The 15744-nt window shown below is 33.3% G+C and overlaps 1 protein-coding gene across 1 annotated transcript in view; it reads left to right on the forward strand.

Moving 5' to 3' along the window:
• The window catches only part of SPDYA (speedy/RINGO cell cycle regulator family member A), a 27433-nt gene continuing 11689 nt past the window's right edge, over nt 1-15744 (forward strand). The window contains exons 1-4 of the mRNA XM_008700272.2: nt 1-618; nt 3116-3174; nt 5330-5415; nt 10222-10393. Coding sequence (XP_008698494.1) covers nt 384-618; nt 3116-3174; nt 5330-5415; nt 10222-10393 — 552 coding nt within the window. The 5' untranslated portion in view covers nt 1-383. The remainder of the gene's footprint in view (nt 619-3115; nt 3175-5329; nt 5416-10221; nt 10394-15744) is intronic.

Below are 15744 nucleotides of genomic sequence, written 5' to 3' on the forward strand. Positions count from 1 at the left end.
TCAATAGAAACAGAATTTTAAAATATTAGGTAAAAAGAATACCACAAATGGATTATAGACTCAGCATAGTTCCTATAATTAACTTTCAAATTTGGTTTTGGGGTACCTAGTCGTCAAAGCAGAATGGTATGCAGGATCTTCTTATTGGGAAGAGAAGATATATCAGTTACCCAAAGAAAGCATAGCATTTCTTAGCACTGAATTCTAAAAGCAATTTCTTATGTGGGTCACTATCACAAATAACATTTTAGTAGCAAGTTCAGTAACACTTTATATGAATGCATCTGGTAATGTCATCTGATTAGTTGTTTTTATATAGAAATGAACAAGAGCATGGTAAATAATTATATGTTTTATTTTTACAGGAATTTTTGGAAACCAAAATGAGACATAATCAGCTGTGTTGTGAGACACCACCTACTGTCACTGTTCATGTAAAATCGGGGTCAAATAGATCACATCAGCCTAAAAAAAACATTAATCTGAAGCGTCCTATTTTTAAAGATAGTTGGCCAGCATCTGAAAAAAATGCGCATAATAGCAACAAGTCTAAACGCCCCAAAGGACCCTGTCTAGTTATACAGCGTCAGGAAATGACTGCTTTCTTTAAATTATTTGGTAGGTTTAAAATATTTTAATAGTGGTAATTGTAAAGTACTTAAAAAATGAGAGAATCTAAAGATCTACTTTATTGTTTTCATAATAATCAAAAAGGATGTTGTTATTTTCTATGTCAGATTTTCTGTCTCCAACCAATTTGTTTTTGCTTTACTTAGGTTGTTTTTGTTTTAATGTTGGGTTTTTGTTATTTTGGATTGCTTTTGGTTTAGAAATTCAGACTCATCTAGCTTCTAGACTACTTAAATACAAATGTCAAATGTGAATTCTGGGCAGTTCAAGTTCATAGCATGAGTTTTGTGTGATCTAAGTAAAATAACTACATAAAGTCCCAGATGAGCCAACTGACCCAGTTTGACTAGGCCTGAGGTGTTTCCCAGGATTTTCAGTGCTAAAACTGAGCGACGTGGGAAGATTGGTCAACCTTGAGAAGTTTCAGTATTACATATTGGGAATAAATGTTTTTAATATTTTATTTTTATTTAAGTAATCTGTACACCCAGTGTGGGGCTCGAACTCATACCCTGAGATCAAGAGTTGCATGCTGGGGCGCCTGGGTGGCGCAGTTGTTAAGCGTCTGCCTTTGGCTCAGGGCGTGATCCCGGCATTATGGCATTGAGCCCCACGTCAGGCTCCTCCGCTATGAGCCTGCTTCTTCCTCTCCCACTCCCCCTGCTTGTGTTCCCTCTCTCGCTGGCTGTCTCTCTCTGTCAAATAAATAAATAAAGTCTTTAAAAAAAAAAAAAGTTGCATGCTCTTCTGACTGAGCCAGCAGGCATTCCACATAGGGAGGATATTGTTAATTATGCTTTGTCATCATGCTCATATAATGAAATTGAGTTTAAATTTATTTGTTCAGATCATGAGAGGATGCTACTTTGCTGACAAATTTATTTAAAAAGAAACTTCTTTATATTACTTCTATTAGCCAAGAAAGGGAAGATTTTTTTTTTTAAGGTAAGGTAGTAAGGTAGACAGATTAGACTAAAGAGTAGGATAGATGAATCTAATAAATATCTGTAAGAATGAATCAAGTCAAGTAGATACCATAGTCTGTTAGATCCAGGTGACAGGCAGAAGTGTATAAGAGAGTTGGGGACAAGAGTGTTTGCCTTACTCAGAAGACAAAAATCTGTAGAAAAGAAAGAAAGAAAGGAAGGGGAAGGGAAAGAGGGCAAGCTGGTTAAGATTTAAAGAAAAGCAAAAAAGAAGATGAGATAAAGAAGAAATATGTAAGTAGTATAAGTAGAAAAATATTGAACTACCAGGATGTTCCCCGTCAGGATCTAGAATGCTGTTAATATAAGTTTCCCTTTCTCTTTAAAGTGCAAAACTATTACCCACAAAATTTTTATTATTCATAACTGATCATGAGAATTAAGAGAAAATACCTGGCTCTACCATATGTAATTTAAGAAATGGTTGCCTGGCTGCCTTAGTCAGTAGAACATGCGACGGACTCTTGATCTTGGGGTCATGAGTTAGAGCCCATACTGGGTGTAGAGTTTATTTTTTAAAAATGGAATTAAGGCAGAAATTAATTAGCAACAAAAAATTAGTACTTATTCTTGGAACTTTCTGTGTATTCGACTATATTGATATTTCTAGGATGTAAAAATTAGTATAAAGAACTATGTTTTGTTGTTTAACTTGAAGGGGGGGAATGGGGAAAAGCAGATTTTCTCAGATTATATTCTGACTACTCATATATTTGGGGGTTATATATTTTAGCCTTTTAAAATTGAATAAGTGTTTTTGACCTACTTTTTGCATATTTTTAAAAGTATTTTTGTTGATCTTGTGTCAGTACTGTTTTTCCAAAGTTAAATGTTAATTATAAGTAACTAATAAATTATGAGTCTTCTTTATATAGGCATTTTCATTGACATTTGGATAATAGATAATTGGACAGAGATAAATAGGAGATGAAAAGAAGAATTCAAAACTAAAAATACCCTGGGATCTAACAGGAGAAAGTAGTAGAAAGAGTAAAACATATTTAGAAAACAAGTAATATTCATTACGTCGTTATTTACAAAAGACTGAGTTATCTTTTATCAGATTCCATTTCCACCAGTAAAGATTGATTTTGGAAAGGAATAAAGAGCTAATCTAGAGTTACCCAAGACATCTTTCTCAAAGAGCTATTGGGATAGTCAAGAAACCAAACATTTCTAACACTTCTCCTCCAGTCTGAGCAAATCAGATGGAAAACCCAAAAGTAAAGCAGTAGCTTTTTGGTTTGTTTCTGTTTTTGTTTTTTGTTTTGTTTTTAAAGATTTTATTCATTCATTTGACTTTTTTTTTTTTTTAGTAGCTTTTTTACAGTGCTTGTAATGATAAAACCAAAGAAATGCAAACTACATTTTAGCAACACTGGTCCAGCCATTTTTGTTTGCTTTCTAAGCATCATTTATAATCCTCTATCTAGAAGCTAATTCTTCAAAAGGAAACATTCTGTTCTTACAAGACAAGTCATAGCTATCTTTTGTTGTAGATGACGATTTAATTCAAGATTTCTTGTGGATGGACTGCTGCTGTAAAATTGCAGACAAGGTAAATTTGGTAACAGTGTAATCATTAACCAGCATTATTATGTTACTAGACCATCAGAACTTTAAAAAAACCTTATGAGAATTTTCAATCATATTTATTAAGGTTAGGAAAAGAACTAGCCTGCATTGCTCCTTCAAAGTGAAATCCTTACACATTAACTTTTGAAATTAGCATATGTCAGAGATTCATTTTATACTTGAGGAATTGTAGAATATTATTGATTAGATTTAAATGGCCTTAAGTACATATTTGTTTGATTGAAAACAAGAATCAGTATAGACTTAATATGTTTTAATCAGAATTACTACCTTTTATCAGGCTGTGGAGAAAGAATATTCTGAATATTCTGACATTCATTCCACTAAGGAAGTCTGTTATACATTTTAATATTTTGTAGGTAACTTAGATAAAACAAATCCCAATAATTTTGTAGAGTAAAATTAGTTTATTATGTTCTTTCTTTAAGAATCAGTGTTTCATAAAAGATCATCATGATGCTAACTTACGTACTAGGGACCGTGATATTTCTATACTCTTTAGATTTAGCTGAACAGTTATGATTTCAGCTTTGTAAATGCCATCTTAGACCAGGCAGTCATATCAGAAAATTCAGCATGACTTCCCATCACACTTAAATTTAATGTGTCAACCAATGGGAAAGGGATGAATGGAAGAATAGCTTATGATTAAATACTTATTAAGTTAATATTGATGTGAACTTTATTTCAAGCTTAAAGTAACAAACTTAAAATTAGAGTTTGGTTTTTTTAATTTCTGATTTTGGAAATTTAATTTTGGAAAATTTCAAACATATATACCTCGAGGTAGAGAAAATAGAACAAAGACCTTCCACGTGCCTATCGTGTAGCTATTACAATCATCAACTCATGGCTCTGCTTGTTTCTTCTAATCCTTCTTCCCAAAACTGGATTATTTTGAAGCAAATCTCAGACATGCTAACATTTTATCCACAAATTTTTCAAGATGGTATATTTCTGAAAGATGAAACCTTTTTAAACATATTCACAAAGTCACTAATGTTTTTAAAAATTAACAGTAATGGCTTCATATAAAATATCTGTGTGGATATGTGCATGTGGAGTTGTAGAGTTTTCAACCTGAAGTGCGTTACAGTAATTAGAGTTGCTGGACAGCAGGGGGCAGTGCTTTTAAAGTAACTAACCAGCCTACTGTGTCAACAGTACTCAAGATTTCTCTACTGAAAGTTACCTTGGAAACTTGGAATCACTTTGTAGTCAGTCCTATGAAGACAGGATAAATAGGCATTTTGTGAGAGGAAATCTAATACATCAGTACTATAAGTTGTTTTTAATTTGGACAGATAGGACCTGGCATAGTGTCCTAATACCAGGCTAGATACTTCTTTCTAATAACACATTTAAAACACTGTTTTCCAATAAAAATAGTGCCATGTTATTCTAATTTCTAGTTATAAGTTATTTTTTAAAGGTTATTTTAAAAAGTGAGTATATGAAATTGCTAAGAGAGTAGATCCTAAGTGTTCTTAACAAAAAGGAAAAAAATTATGTGAGGTGATGGATGTGTTGATTAACTTGATTTTGGTATTCATTTCATAATGTATATGTATATCAAATCATCACATTGTAAACTTTAAATATATACAACTTTGTCCGTTATACCTCAATTTAAAAATTGCCACCCTTAGTCATTCAATCAATCAGTAAATAAAAAGTGAGTATGGATGTCTATAATTAAGGAATCTAGAAAAAGTTTTTGTATAGATACATGCATCAAGCCAATGTGACAACATACTAACAATTGGTGAATCTACGTGAAGGATGTATGGTTATTTGTTTTATTATTATTTCAATTTCTCTATGAATTTGAAATTTAAGGTAGAAAAAAATTGGGTTTTTGTTCAAAAAATATTAGCAATAATAAAATTTAGGAGTTCATCCTAATCTTAATCATGATAAATGGTTCAGAACTATTTCTCGCCATTCACATGAATTACAGGAAGCCAAAATGTAAGGACCCAGATAAAAAGGTAATTCTGTAATAAAGATAAGTAATGCTTTATTGTTTTTAGCTTATTATTCATTTCAAAGATAACCATTTTAAAGCAGTTTTACTTATGAAAGCAAAACATTAATTTTTACTTTTTTCCCTATAGTATCTTTTGGCTATGACCTTTGTTTATTTCAAGAGAGCTAAATTTACTATAAATGAGCATACCAGGATAAATTTCTTTATTGCTCTGTAAGTATGCTTTCTACTAAGTGATTTTTGTGGTTCTTATTTATAATATACATGATACCTTATTTAAAACAGGCTATTTTGGGGTGCCTGGCTGGCTTGGTTGCTAGAGCATGCGACTCTTGATCTCTGGGTTGTGAGCTTGGGCACCACATTGGGCACAGAGCCTACTTAAAGAAATAAGTAAATAAAGTTAACATTGTAACTCATAAAAAAATAAAACAGAGACTTTTTAAAACCTGATATATACCTTTGAATAGGCCTTTATATATAGAAGATATACTTTTTTTACTTTAATAGGATATTTTTATGCTCTTTTCTCTGATCTTATCCTGCTATATGCCTAAGATTTGTTATTAAGTATTTCACTTAAGTTTGTATTGTACCTTTTACATTTTTCAGAGTTCTCCATATAAATTATCCCAGATTCTCCTCTTTTGAACTTAGATATGTTTTAAAAGCCAAAATATTCTCTTTGGAATTTCTGGTAAACTTATAGTTAAAATCATCATCATTGCCCTTTTCCATTAAACAGCTTGTGGAAAATGCTGTAGACATACTAATTGTAGATTTATATCTGTAACATAGAAGTTTTTCATATCTGATACCTTTAGTAACCACTTAACTCTTTTACTTAACACACTGAACTTTGACCAAGGAATATAGTTTGTTTTCCAATTCTTCTTACTTTGTATTAGACAGTTCATACTAGCTTTGTGATCTGTTAAATGGTTTTAATAACATGGCTTTCCGATCTGTAGGTCAGAATTCTACTAGAAGCAATGTAGTTTAAGAAAATCTATCTCGATCTCAAAACGTTTTCTACCCATTACCTAGATATAATAACTGCAGTTGGAAATGTATGAATATAATTTTAAGGACTTAACTAGGGAACTACATATAAAAATACTTAAGGTGAATAGCACAACTGTTAGCACTGATGAGTGAGTTTTAACTTTAAAAAAGTGAGTTTTAATTCGGACTCAAAGTGTGATTCAAAGAGTAGGACTAGAAGAAACTGATCTCTTCTTGTGTTCAGAAGACATATTTCCCCATGCATGAGGAAAAATGAACTCTATAACATTTGGTGATCATTGCTAAATTGTGGGAATATAATAGTACTAGCTAATACTGAATGTTATATGCAAGAGACCGCAAAAAAAATATTTGTAAGCTCCTTGAATCTTCTCTATGAAATACATTATTTAATTATCTTAATTTCACAGATGAGGAAATTGAGACTTAGGAAGATAAGTACATCCCAACCTCACAAAAGTTAGTAGTGGCAGAGCTGGGGCACAAATTCAGGTGTGACTTGCCAATGGACAAATTCAGTGATTAGCCACTGTTTACATGTCTTTTTGGTATTATATTATATCTGTATGTTGAGGCAATATCTATTTTGCAGTTTTTCCCACCTGAAAGTTAAAAACAAACCCAAAGAAGCTTTAGTTTTAATTCTTACCAGATTCTTGAAATTGGATTTGTTTGACGTTTTAGTAATCTTATTACCAGTAAAGCACTGTCAGTTCACATTATGTAGTAGTGTGTGCGGTTGCATTGTATATTGTACAATAAGTACCATGTTAAAAATAACATGGATTATAATATCCATTTTATATCTAATCATACTTTTTATATAGCCTGACTCAATAGTTCTCAGTAAATATTTTCTCATTTAGCCACAGTTCTAACTTAAGTTCTTTTCCCTTCTATATATTCTCATAACACTGAACTTTTATTGTCATGATTGAATATTGTCTTGTACAGTTATTTGTTTCATACTTAGTTGCCTCTCTACTTGACTATAGGCTTCTTGAAGGCAAGGAATGTGTATCTAACTTTTTTTTGGGCATCCTTTAACTTATGGATGTTCTTAATTCTTTATTTGGATAAACATAATTAACTATTATACAAAAGAAATGGACTCTGCTCCAAGAAAATCTATTTCAAATTAGAAGACAACTTACATGCATACAGTACAGATATTTTATCACATTGAGCCTTAAAAATTGTTAATCTAGAACAGAATCACAACGTAGTCCTGATTTCATAGTACCATAGTATATTATAGATTTTCTATGTTTTCTTTAGTCAACAAGCATGAAAGAGGCCAACCTCTGGCTTCTATCTACCCTTTACTAAGAACTATCAGGGACACTAAAGTAAGGAATTACTTTATGTAATTTTTACAGATGACATGATTTGACTCATATAACTGAATGGGTTTAACAATGAGGTGTTTTATATTACGGTAATATTAAAATATGTACAGTTAATTTAAGGGAGGATAAAATAATATGTAGTTGCTAATTTTATATTAATGTAACTAGATTGAATATGCATACAATTTTTTAAAGGACATAAGTGGGTATACACTTAAAAGTAAGTCTTCCTCATATCTCAAGACCTTAGCATCCTTCCTCAAGGACAATTAACATTTCATGTGTATCTGTCTAGCAATAATTTTCTATATATGAACCAGTGTATATATTACCTGAATAGAAGTGTACTATATACTTCTGTGCCTTTTTGAAATTTCTAATGTGAAATATCTACAAAAGGAGTGTATGGAGTGTGTATATACGTGTGTGTGATAAGGAAAAAGCAAAACAAATACTCATGTACCCAAGACTCAACTTAAGAGAACACTGCCAGAATCTTAGAAACTCACAGTACACAATTTCTCACATAGAGCCCCCTTCCTTCCACAGGTAGTAATTTTCTTGATTTTCTTTATTCTATGTATAAATCTCTAAATAATATATTGTTTAGTTTTTCCTGTTTTTAAACTATATGTAAAATAGTCATGCTCTCCGTTCTTCTGTAACTTCCTTCTTTTGCTTTATGATTTTGAGATCCATTAATATTGATATGAGTAGCTCTGGTTCATTTTTGCTGCAGAATAATATTCTATTGTTGCTTATATATTTGAATTATTTTTTTACTATCTTGTCTTTATGTCCCACTTTTTCTGTTTCTTCTTTCCACTCCATTTTTATCTTTTTGATTGAGATTTTTTTAATTTTTATTTTTTGATACTTTTTTTTCCTCTACTTTTTAGGAAATTATGCAGTTTATATCTGTTCTCTTAGCAGTTATCCCAGTTACTTATTTTTTTAACTTACTAGATTACCAGTTTATTATAAAAGGATATAACTCAGGAACAGCCAGATGGAAGAGAGGCATAGGGCAAGGTATGGGAAAAGGGCATGGAGCTTCCATACCCTCTCAGCATCTACCAGGAAGCTCTATCCCAGTTATTTTTAATCAAGAACCTTAAGTATTTTAACTCCAGTTACCCCCTTCTCAAATTATATTCTCTTGTTTTATAATTCTGTAGTTCTACATGAAGCCCTTCAAAAACTTAAGAGACATTATTATTGTCATTGTTTTATACACTGAATATTTGTTTAGATTAACCCACATACATCTTTGCTTACTACTCCTTCTTGCATCTCAAATCTTCCACTTGGAATCATTTGCCTTCCTTTCTTACTGCTGTTAAGACCTTTTTTCCTTTGGTGTTTGTCTATTTCAGTGTCTTCACACTTCAGGGTCTGTTTTTGTTTATGGTGCCTTGTTCTCTCACATGTTTTGTAATTTTTTATTATAAGTTGCGTATTTTTCTTGGAAAGTCATCTATGGAGTTTTAATTGTTTCCAGTGGGAAATCTCTATCCTTATCTCTGTTTTTGTGTTATCTAACATGTTTTGTTTGTTTGTCTGCTTTTAAGATTTTCTCTTTATCACTGGTTCTGAACAATTTGATTATGATGTGCATTGGTGTAATTTCCTTCGTATTTTGTGCTTTGGGCTTCATTAAGCTTCTTAGTATTTTTATAGTTTTCATCAAATTTCAAAAATTTTCAGCCATTATTTCTTCAAATATGTTTTTTTCTCCACCCAATACCCTTTAGGGACTCCAGTTTCACCTCTATTATTTTTTTTCTTTTTCTGTGTGTGTTTCATTTTGGATAGTTTATATTGGTGTCTTCAGTGCACACATCTTTTCTTCTGCAATATTTAGTCTAGTAATCCCACTCTTATGTATTTTTCATTGTAAACATAGTTTTCATCTCTAGAAGTACAATTTGCATGTGTCTCCTTATCTTTTTGAACATCTGGAATAAATATAACTGTTCTAATGTCCTTGTCTGTTTAATGTCTGTTTTTTCTAACATGTGTCAGTTTTAATTGATGATTCTTTTTATTATGGGTCATGTTTTCCTGCTTCTGTGCGTGCCTGATCCCCCTCAAGTATTTAAGAGGATACAAATTCCCATATGTGTATAAGGAAACTACCTGGGTGTGGGGAAAGACCATAAGAAAGGATTAGAGGGAACAGTGCCTAACATTTACCCAGGGCTGGAAATAGTGCCTTTTCCCACCAGCCAGATTGAAAAAACTCATAGTTCACAGGATATTGAGCAGAGTACTCAAGAATGTCTTGGCTTAGTAGTGGGGAACAATTAGCCCTAGTCTGAACATTGCTCCAGATCCACCTAACAAATCATAAAAGCAAGACCTGAAAGGATCGGACTGTTTCCAAGTAACTTAACTGCATCCCAGAACAAAGCTCAAGATTTATAGGAATACAAAAATATCCAGAACTCAACAAGGTAAAATTCACTGTATTTCTATTTTTTACCTACATTTCTTTAATTATGAGTAAGGATGAACGTCTTTTATGTGTTTATAAGTGATAGTGTGTGTGTGTGTGTGTGTGTGTGTGTGTGTGTGTGTGTGTGAACTGCCTGTTCCTGTCCTTTTGCCATTTCTTTTTTGAGTTGTTGGTCTTTTTTGTTAGGTATCTGGCTAATACAGTTGAAGAAGACGAAGAAGAATCCAAATATGAAATTTTTCCATGGGCATTAGGGAAAAACTGGAGAAAATTGTTCCCTAATTTCTTAAAGTTAAGGGACCAACTCTGGGATAGAATTGACTATAGGGCTATTGTAAGCAGGCGATGCTGTGAGGAGGTAAGATTTTTTAAGTACTTTATATATGTAATCTCTGTTTTCTCTTTATGTAATTTCCCTTGTCTTGTTTTTTAATGTGCTTCTAATATTTCATTTTTTGTATATGTAAGGGTAGACTATTAACCCCGATGGTTAACTTGAGTACAACTTGTATATTACAATGTTGATGTTTTAATTTTATACCACAATAATTAAAAATTGTCATTTCTGTTTTTCAGAGCAGCCTACTTCTGTAGTAAATATTTTTGTTTGTGTTTCTCTAGTCTAAAATATCACAAATATATTGGGAAAGAACAGTGTGCACATTCCAAAATATGTTAATAACATTTAGAGCTGAATAATAATTTCCATTAATAAAGTTTGTGAAACTTCAAGTTCCCAAGATTGAAATGCAAACTGCATGGCCTAAAATTTAAATAAATTTAAATATGTTAAAAATCATACTTCTTTGCACATAGAAGAATACATAAAGTAAGTTTCCTTGATACCAGAGTCTATTAAGATAAAACAGAAAGACACTAAAAATTAAAAGATGGGTTATTTTGGGAAACAAAAGCAAAAATGAACTATTGGGACTTCATCAAGATAAAAAGCTTTTGCACAGCAAAGAAAACAGTCAACAAAACCAAAAGACAACCTACAGAATGGGAGAAGATATTTGCAAATGTCTTATCAGATAAAGGGCTAGTATCCAAAATCTTTAAAGAACTTATAAAACTCAACACCCAAAGAACAAATAATCCAGTCAAGAAATGGGTAGAAGACTTGAACAGACATTTCTCCAAAGAAGACCTGTAAATGGCCAACAGACACATGAAAAAATGCTCTCAACATCACTCAGCATCAGGGAAATACAAATCAAAACCACAATGAGATACCACCTCACACCAGTCTGAATGGCTAAAATTAACAAGTCAGGAAACAACAAATGTTGGCGAGGATGCAGAAAAAGGGGAACCCTCTTATAGTGCTGGTAGGAATACAAGCTGTTGCAGCCACTCTGGCAAACAGTATAGAACATATCTATATATAAAAATAGAGCTACCCTATGACCCAGCAATTGCACTACTAAGTATTTACCCAAAAGATACAAACATAGTGATCCGAAGGGGTACCTGCACCCCAGTGTTTATAGCAGCAATGTCCACAATAGCCAAACTATGGAAAGGGTTCAGATGTCCATCAACAGATGAATGGATAAGGAAGATACACACACACACACACACACACACACACACACACACACACACAATGGAATATTACTCAGCCATCAAAAAGATGAAATCTTACCATTTACAACAACATGGCTGGAACTAGAGGGTATTATGCTAAGTGAAATAAGAGAAACAATTATCATGATTTCACTTATATGTGGAATTTAAGAAACAAAACAGAAGATGATAGGGGAAGGGAGGGAAAAATAAAACAAGACGAAACCAGAGAGGGAGACAAACCATAAGAGACTCTTTAGCTATAGGAACCAAACTGAGGATTGCCAGAGGGTGGGGGGGGGGAGTAACTGGGGGATGGGCATTAAGGAGGGCACGTGATGTAATGAGCACTGGGTGTTATATACATTGATGAATCATTGAACTCTACCTCTGAAACCAATAATACTTTCTGTTAATTAATTGAATTTAAATAAAAATTTTAAAATAATGGGTTATTTTTTCTAATGTTCTGGTTTTCAATAAAGAGTTAATGTTTCAAACTAAAGAAATATTCTAGAGTAGAAAATTAAATGGAAGGCAGTGATCATTGTAAGCCAGTACTAGTTGAGTAAAGTTTGGTAAATGTGAATTAGATAATGCTATAATGAAATGAAGTTATATCCAGTTCAATGATAACAGGCTAAAACAGCCAATTAATGCATTAGTGTCAAACCTCAGGGGATACTTTGGAGATGTGTCATAGAACTCTGCCCAGAATTAACCTTCTTAATTATATTTATTAATGAGATGAAGATATTAGAAAGCATGCATAATTGTGGATTAAATTAAGAGGATTGTTGAATGTTGGGGGAAATGAAAGGATTAAAAAATAACTTAGAAGACTGAATAGCAGGCCAAGTTTTTTCAGGATTGAATTCAATAGAAAAATATGACAAATTGGGTGTGTATCTCACCTTCCCCAAATTAATGGATCCTCATTAAAGGATTTAAACAACTCATTCCTATTACAGAGCATTGAAAGAGTCCTGTATTGCTGTTTTTTATCACTACCTCCCCAGGTCAGGAGTGGATAATTTGTGCACCTGTGCCATCCTTGTACATGATAGTAGGCCTTATTTGAACACTCTGATTTTTTTCAAAGTAAACACTTCAAGCTCCCATGGTACACTCAGCTAAGAGCATGGAGTGGGTACCAGAGGCAAGAGGCCAGGATAGGTAATGCTCACCTCATGGCAGATTGCCCACCCATTCCTAAGATAGAACAACTTGCACTATAACTGCAGCAACTTAATTTACACAGTTGGAGCTAGGATTACTTCAGTTGCTGGCATCAGACTATGAAACAGCCAGAGAATGGTATGGCTTAATGGTGTATGTGTAAAAGACTAAAAAGTTTTAGATAGCTGTAAACTCAGTTGTGTAATGGGATTTACAGAAAAGTTTAGTCTCTCAAGGCTTCAACTGACAACAACTCTCTCCCCTAAATCTAGACGTGCATATCAAATTTCCTGTCCATATTCCATTATCTAGTAGATACCTCAGACTTAACATGCTGAAAGTCCAGTTTCTGATTCCCCCACATAGACCTCCAAACTTACTCCTCCTACAATGTTCTACATGTTAAAAAAAAAAAAGCAGCTAACTTCATCACTCTAGTTGTTCAGGCCAAAAAAACTGTTGCCCTTCACTTCTCACATCCATACCTGAAGAAAATATCTAGGATCCTACCATTTCTCACCTCCTCTACCACTAAGCCCTACTTTGTCCCCTCTTGCCTCAATTATTGCTATAATCTTCCAAGTGGTGTCTCTTATAATCTTTCTCTCCTGTAATCTGTTTTCAACACCAGCCAGACTAAATCTTTTAGAAGTAAGTCAAATCATGACTCTTCTACTCAAAAGCCTCTAGGAGGCTTCCCATCTCACACGGAGTAAAAGGTAAAACCCTTATCATGGTTCTACCTGGTCTGCCAACTCTCATCTCTTTTTCTTCATCTCACTTCCCTCCACCTACACTGGCCCCATTGCCATTCTTCAAACAAAAAGGACATTCCCACCTCAGGATTTTTTTTTTTAACCTGGCTTGCTTTTCCCCCAGATATCAGTGTGCTTGACTTCCTCCTTCATTCGGGACTCTACTTAAATATCACTTCAGAGAAACTTTCCTTACCACCCTGTATCTAGTAGTATCTCCTGGAATGGAATAAAATTGAAGAGTCCAAAAATAAACCTTCATTTTTATGTTCAATTGAATTTTGACAAGGGTACCAAGAAAATTCAATGGGGAAAGAATAGTCTTTTCAACAAATGGTGGTGAAACAACTGGATATCCACATGCAAATGAATGCAGTTGGACTGCTATTTCATATCATATATAAAAGCTAACTCTAAATGGATCAAAGACCCAAATGTAAGAGCTAAAAAACAGAAAACTTTTAAAAGAATGCATAGGGGTAAATCTTTATTATATTGAATTAGGTTTCTTAGAAATGATACCAAAAGCACAAGCAACAAAAGAAAACAGAGATCATCATCAAAATTGAAAACTTTGTCCTTCAAAGGACGCCATAAAGAAAGTGAAGAGACAAACCACAAAGTGGGAGAAAATTTTTGCCAATTATCTGTCCAATAAGGGACTTGTATCTATAATATATAAAGAGCTCTTACAACTCAACAATAAAAAGACAACTCTGCTTTTAAAAGGGCAAGGATCCGAAAAGGCTTTTTGAAAGAGGATATACAAATAGTCAAAAAAGTACATGGAAAGATGCTCAACATCATTAGCCATCAGGGAAATGCAACATCAAAACCACAAGGAGATATCACTTCACAACCACTAGGATGGCTATCATGAAAAGACAAATATAACAAGTGTTGGTAAGGATGTGGAGAAAATGGAACATTCATACACTTCTGGTGGGAATTTAAAATAGTGTGACTGTTTTGGAGAACAGCGTGGCAGTTCCTCAAAGGCTAAACAAAGTGTTACCATACAACCCAGCAATTCCAGTCCTAGTTATATACACAAAAGAAATGAAAGCTATGTCCACATAATAACTTGTACATGAATATTCATAGCATTATTTATAATAGTCAAAAAGTGAAAACCCGAATGTCCATCAACAAATGACTGGATAAACAATTGTATATCTATACAATGATATATTACTTGGCAATTAAAAGGAATGAAATACTGATACGTGCTACAACATGGATGAACCTTGAAAACGTTAATGCTAAGTGAATGAAGCCAGTCGCGAAGGACCACATGTTATATGATTCCATTTAAGTGAACTGTCTAAAATAGACAAATCCAAAGAGATAGAAGATAGATTAGAGGTTGCCAGAGGCTGAGGGGAGGGAGAGATGGGGTGTGATTTCTTTTTTTATGGAGTGATGAAAATATTCTAAAATCTTGTGGTAATAGTTGTACAACTCTGAATATACTAAAAGCCATTGTATACTTTAAGTGGGTGAATTGTATGGTATTTGAGTTATAGCTCAATAAATCTGCTAAAATAACAAGCGGTTCCTCCCACTATTCCTCTGTATTCCTTTTCCCAGTTTTCTTCATAGCACTTAACCATCATATAATATACTCTGTTTCACCTATCTTGCTAATGTCTATTTCCCCCTGCTAGAATATAAATTCCAAAAGGGCATGATCTTTATTTTCTTATTGTATCCCCCAGTCCCTAGAACAGTGTGTGGCATATAGTAGGTACTCAGTAAATAATGCTGACTGACAGAGTGAATGGAATTTAAAGCTTGCAATTCTTTTTCATACCTTCTTATCCATGTAGTAGAAAAACAATAAACTATAAAATCTCTTCACCAGGCTGACTTAGCACTGCCTCTTACATCAGGGGCAAATAGAGGGGCTTTCTGATGGCTGTTCCAACCAGGTACAGTTGAATCATGACAGTATATAGGAAAGGAAATTACCTAGACTTTATCCTGTTCTCTTAACTATTCATTTAACAGCTAACTTAGGAGTAAGACACTTAAGTTCAGTGTTGTGGGGGTTGTTATAAAGAAGTATTATATCATCCTTGCCCTGAAGTTTGATGCATTAAAGTGGCAAGACATGTTATTAGAAATTTAGTTAAGTATTCTATGCATTTATTATTGAGAGCCAGGTATTGACATACTGCCAACCCATTTCTTTAGTCTCATCCTA

Source organism: Ursus maritimus, unplaced genomic scaffold, assembly GCF_017311325.1.
Source record: "Ursus maritimus isolate PB19 unplaced genomic scaffold, ASM1731132v1 scaffold_6, whole genome shotgun sequence".
Classification (NCBI taxonomy): Eukaryota; Metazoa; Chordata; class Mammalia; order Carnivora; family Ursidae; genus Ursus; species Ursus maritimus.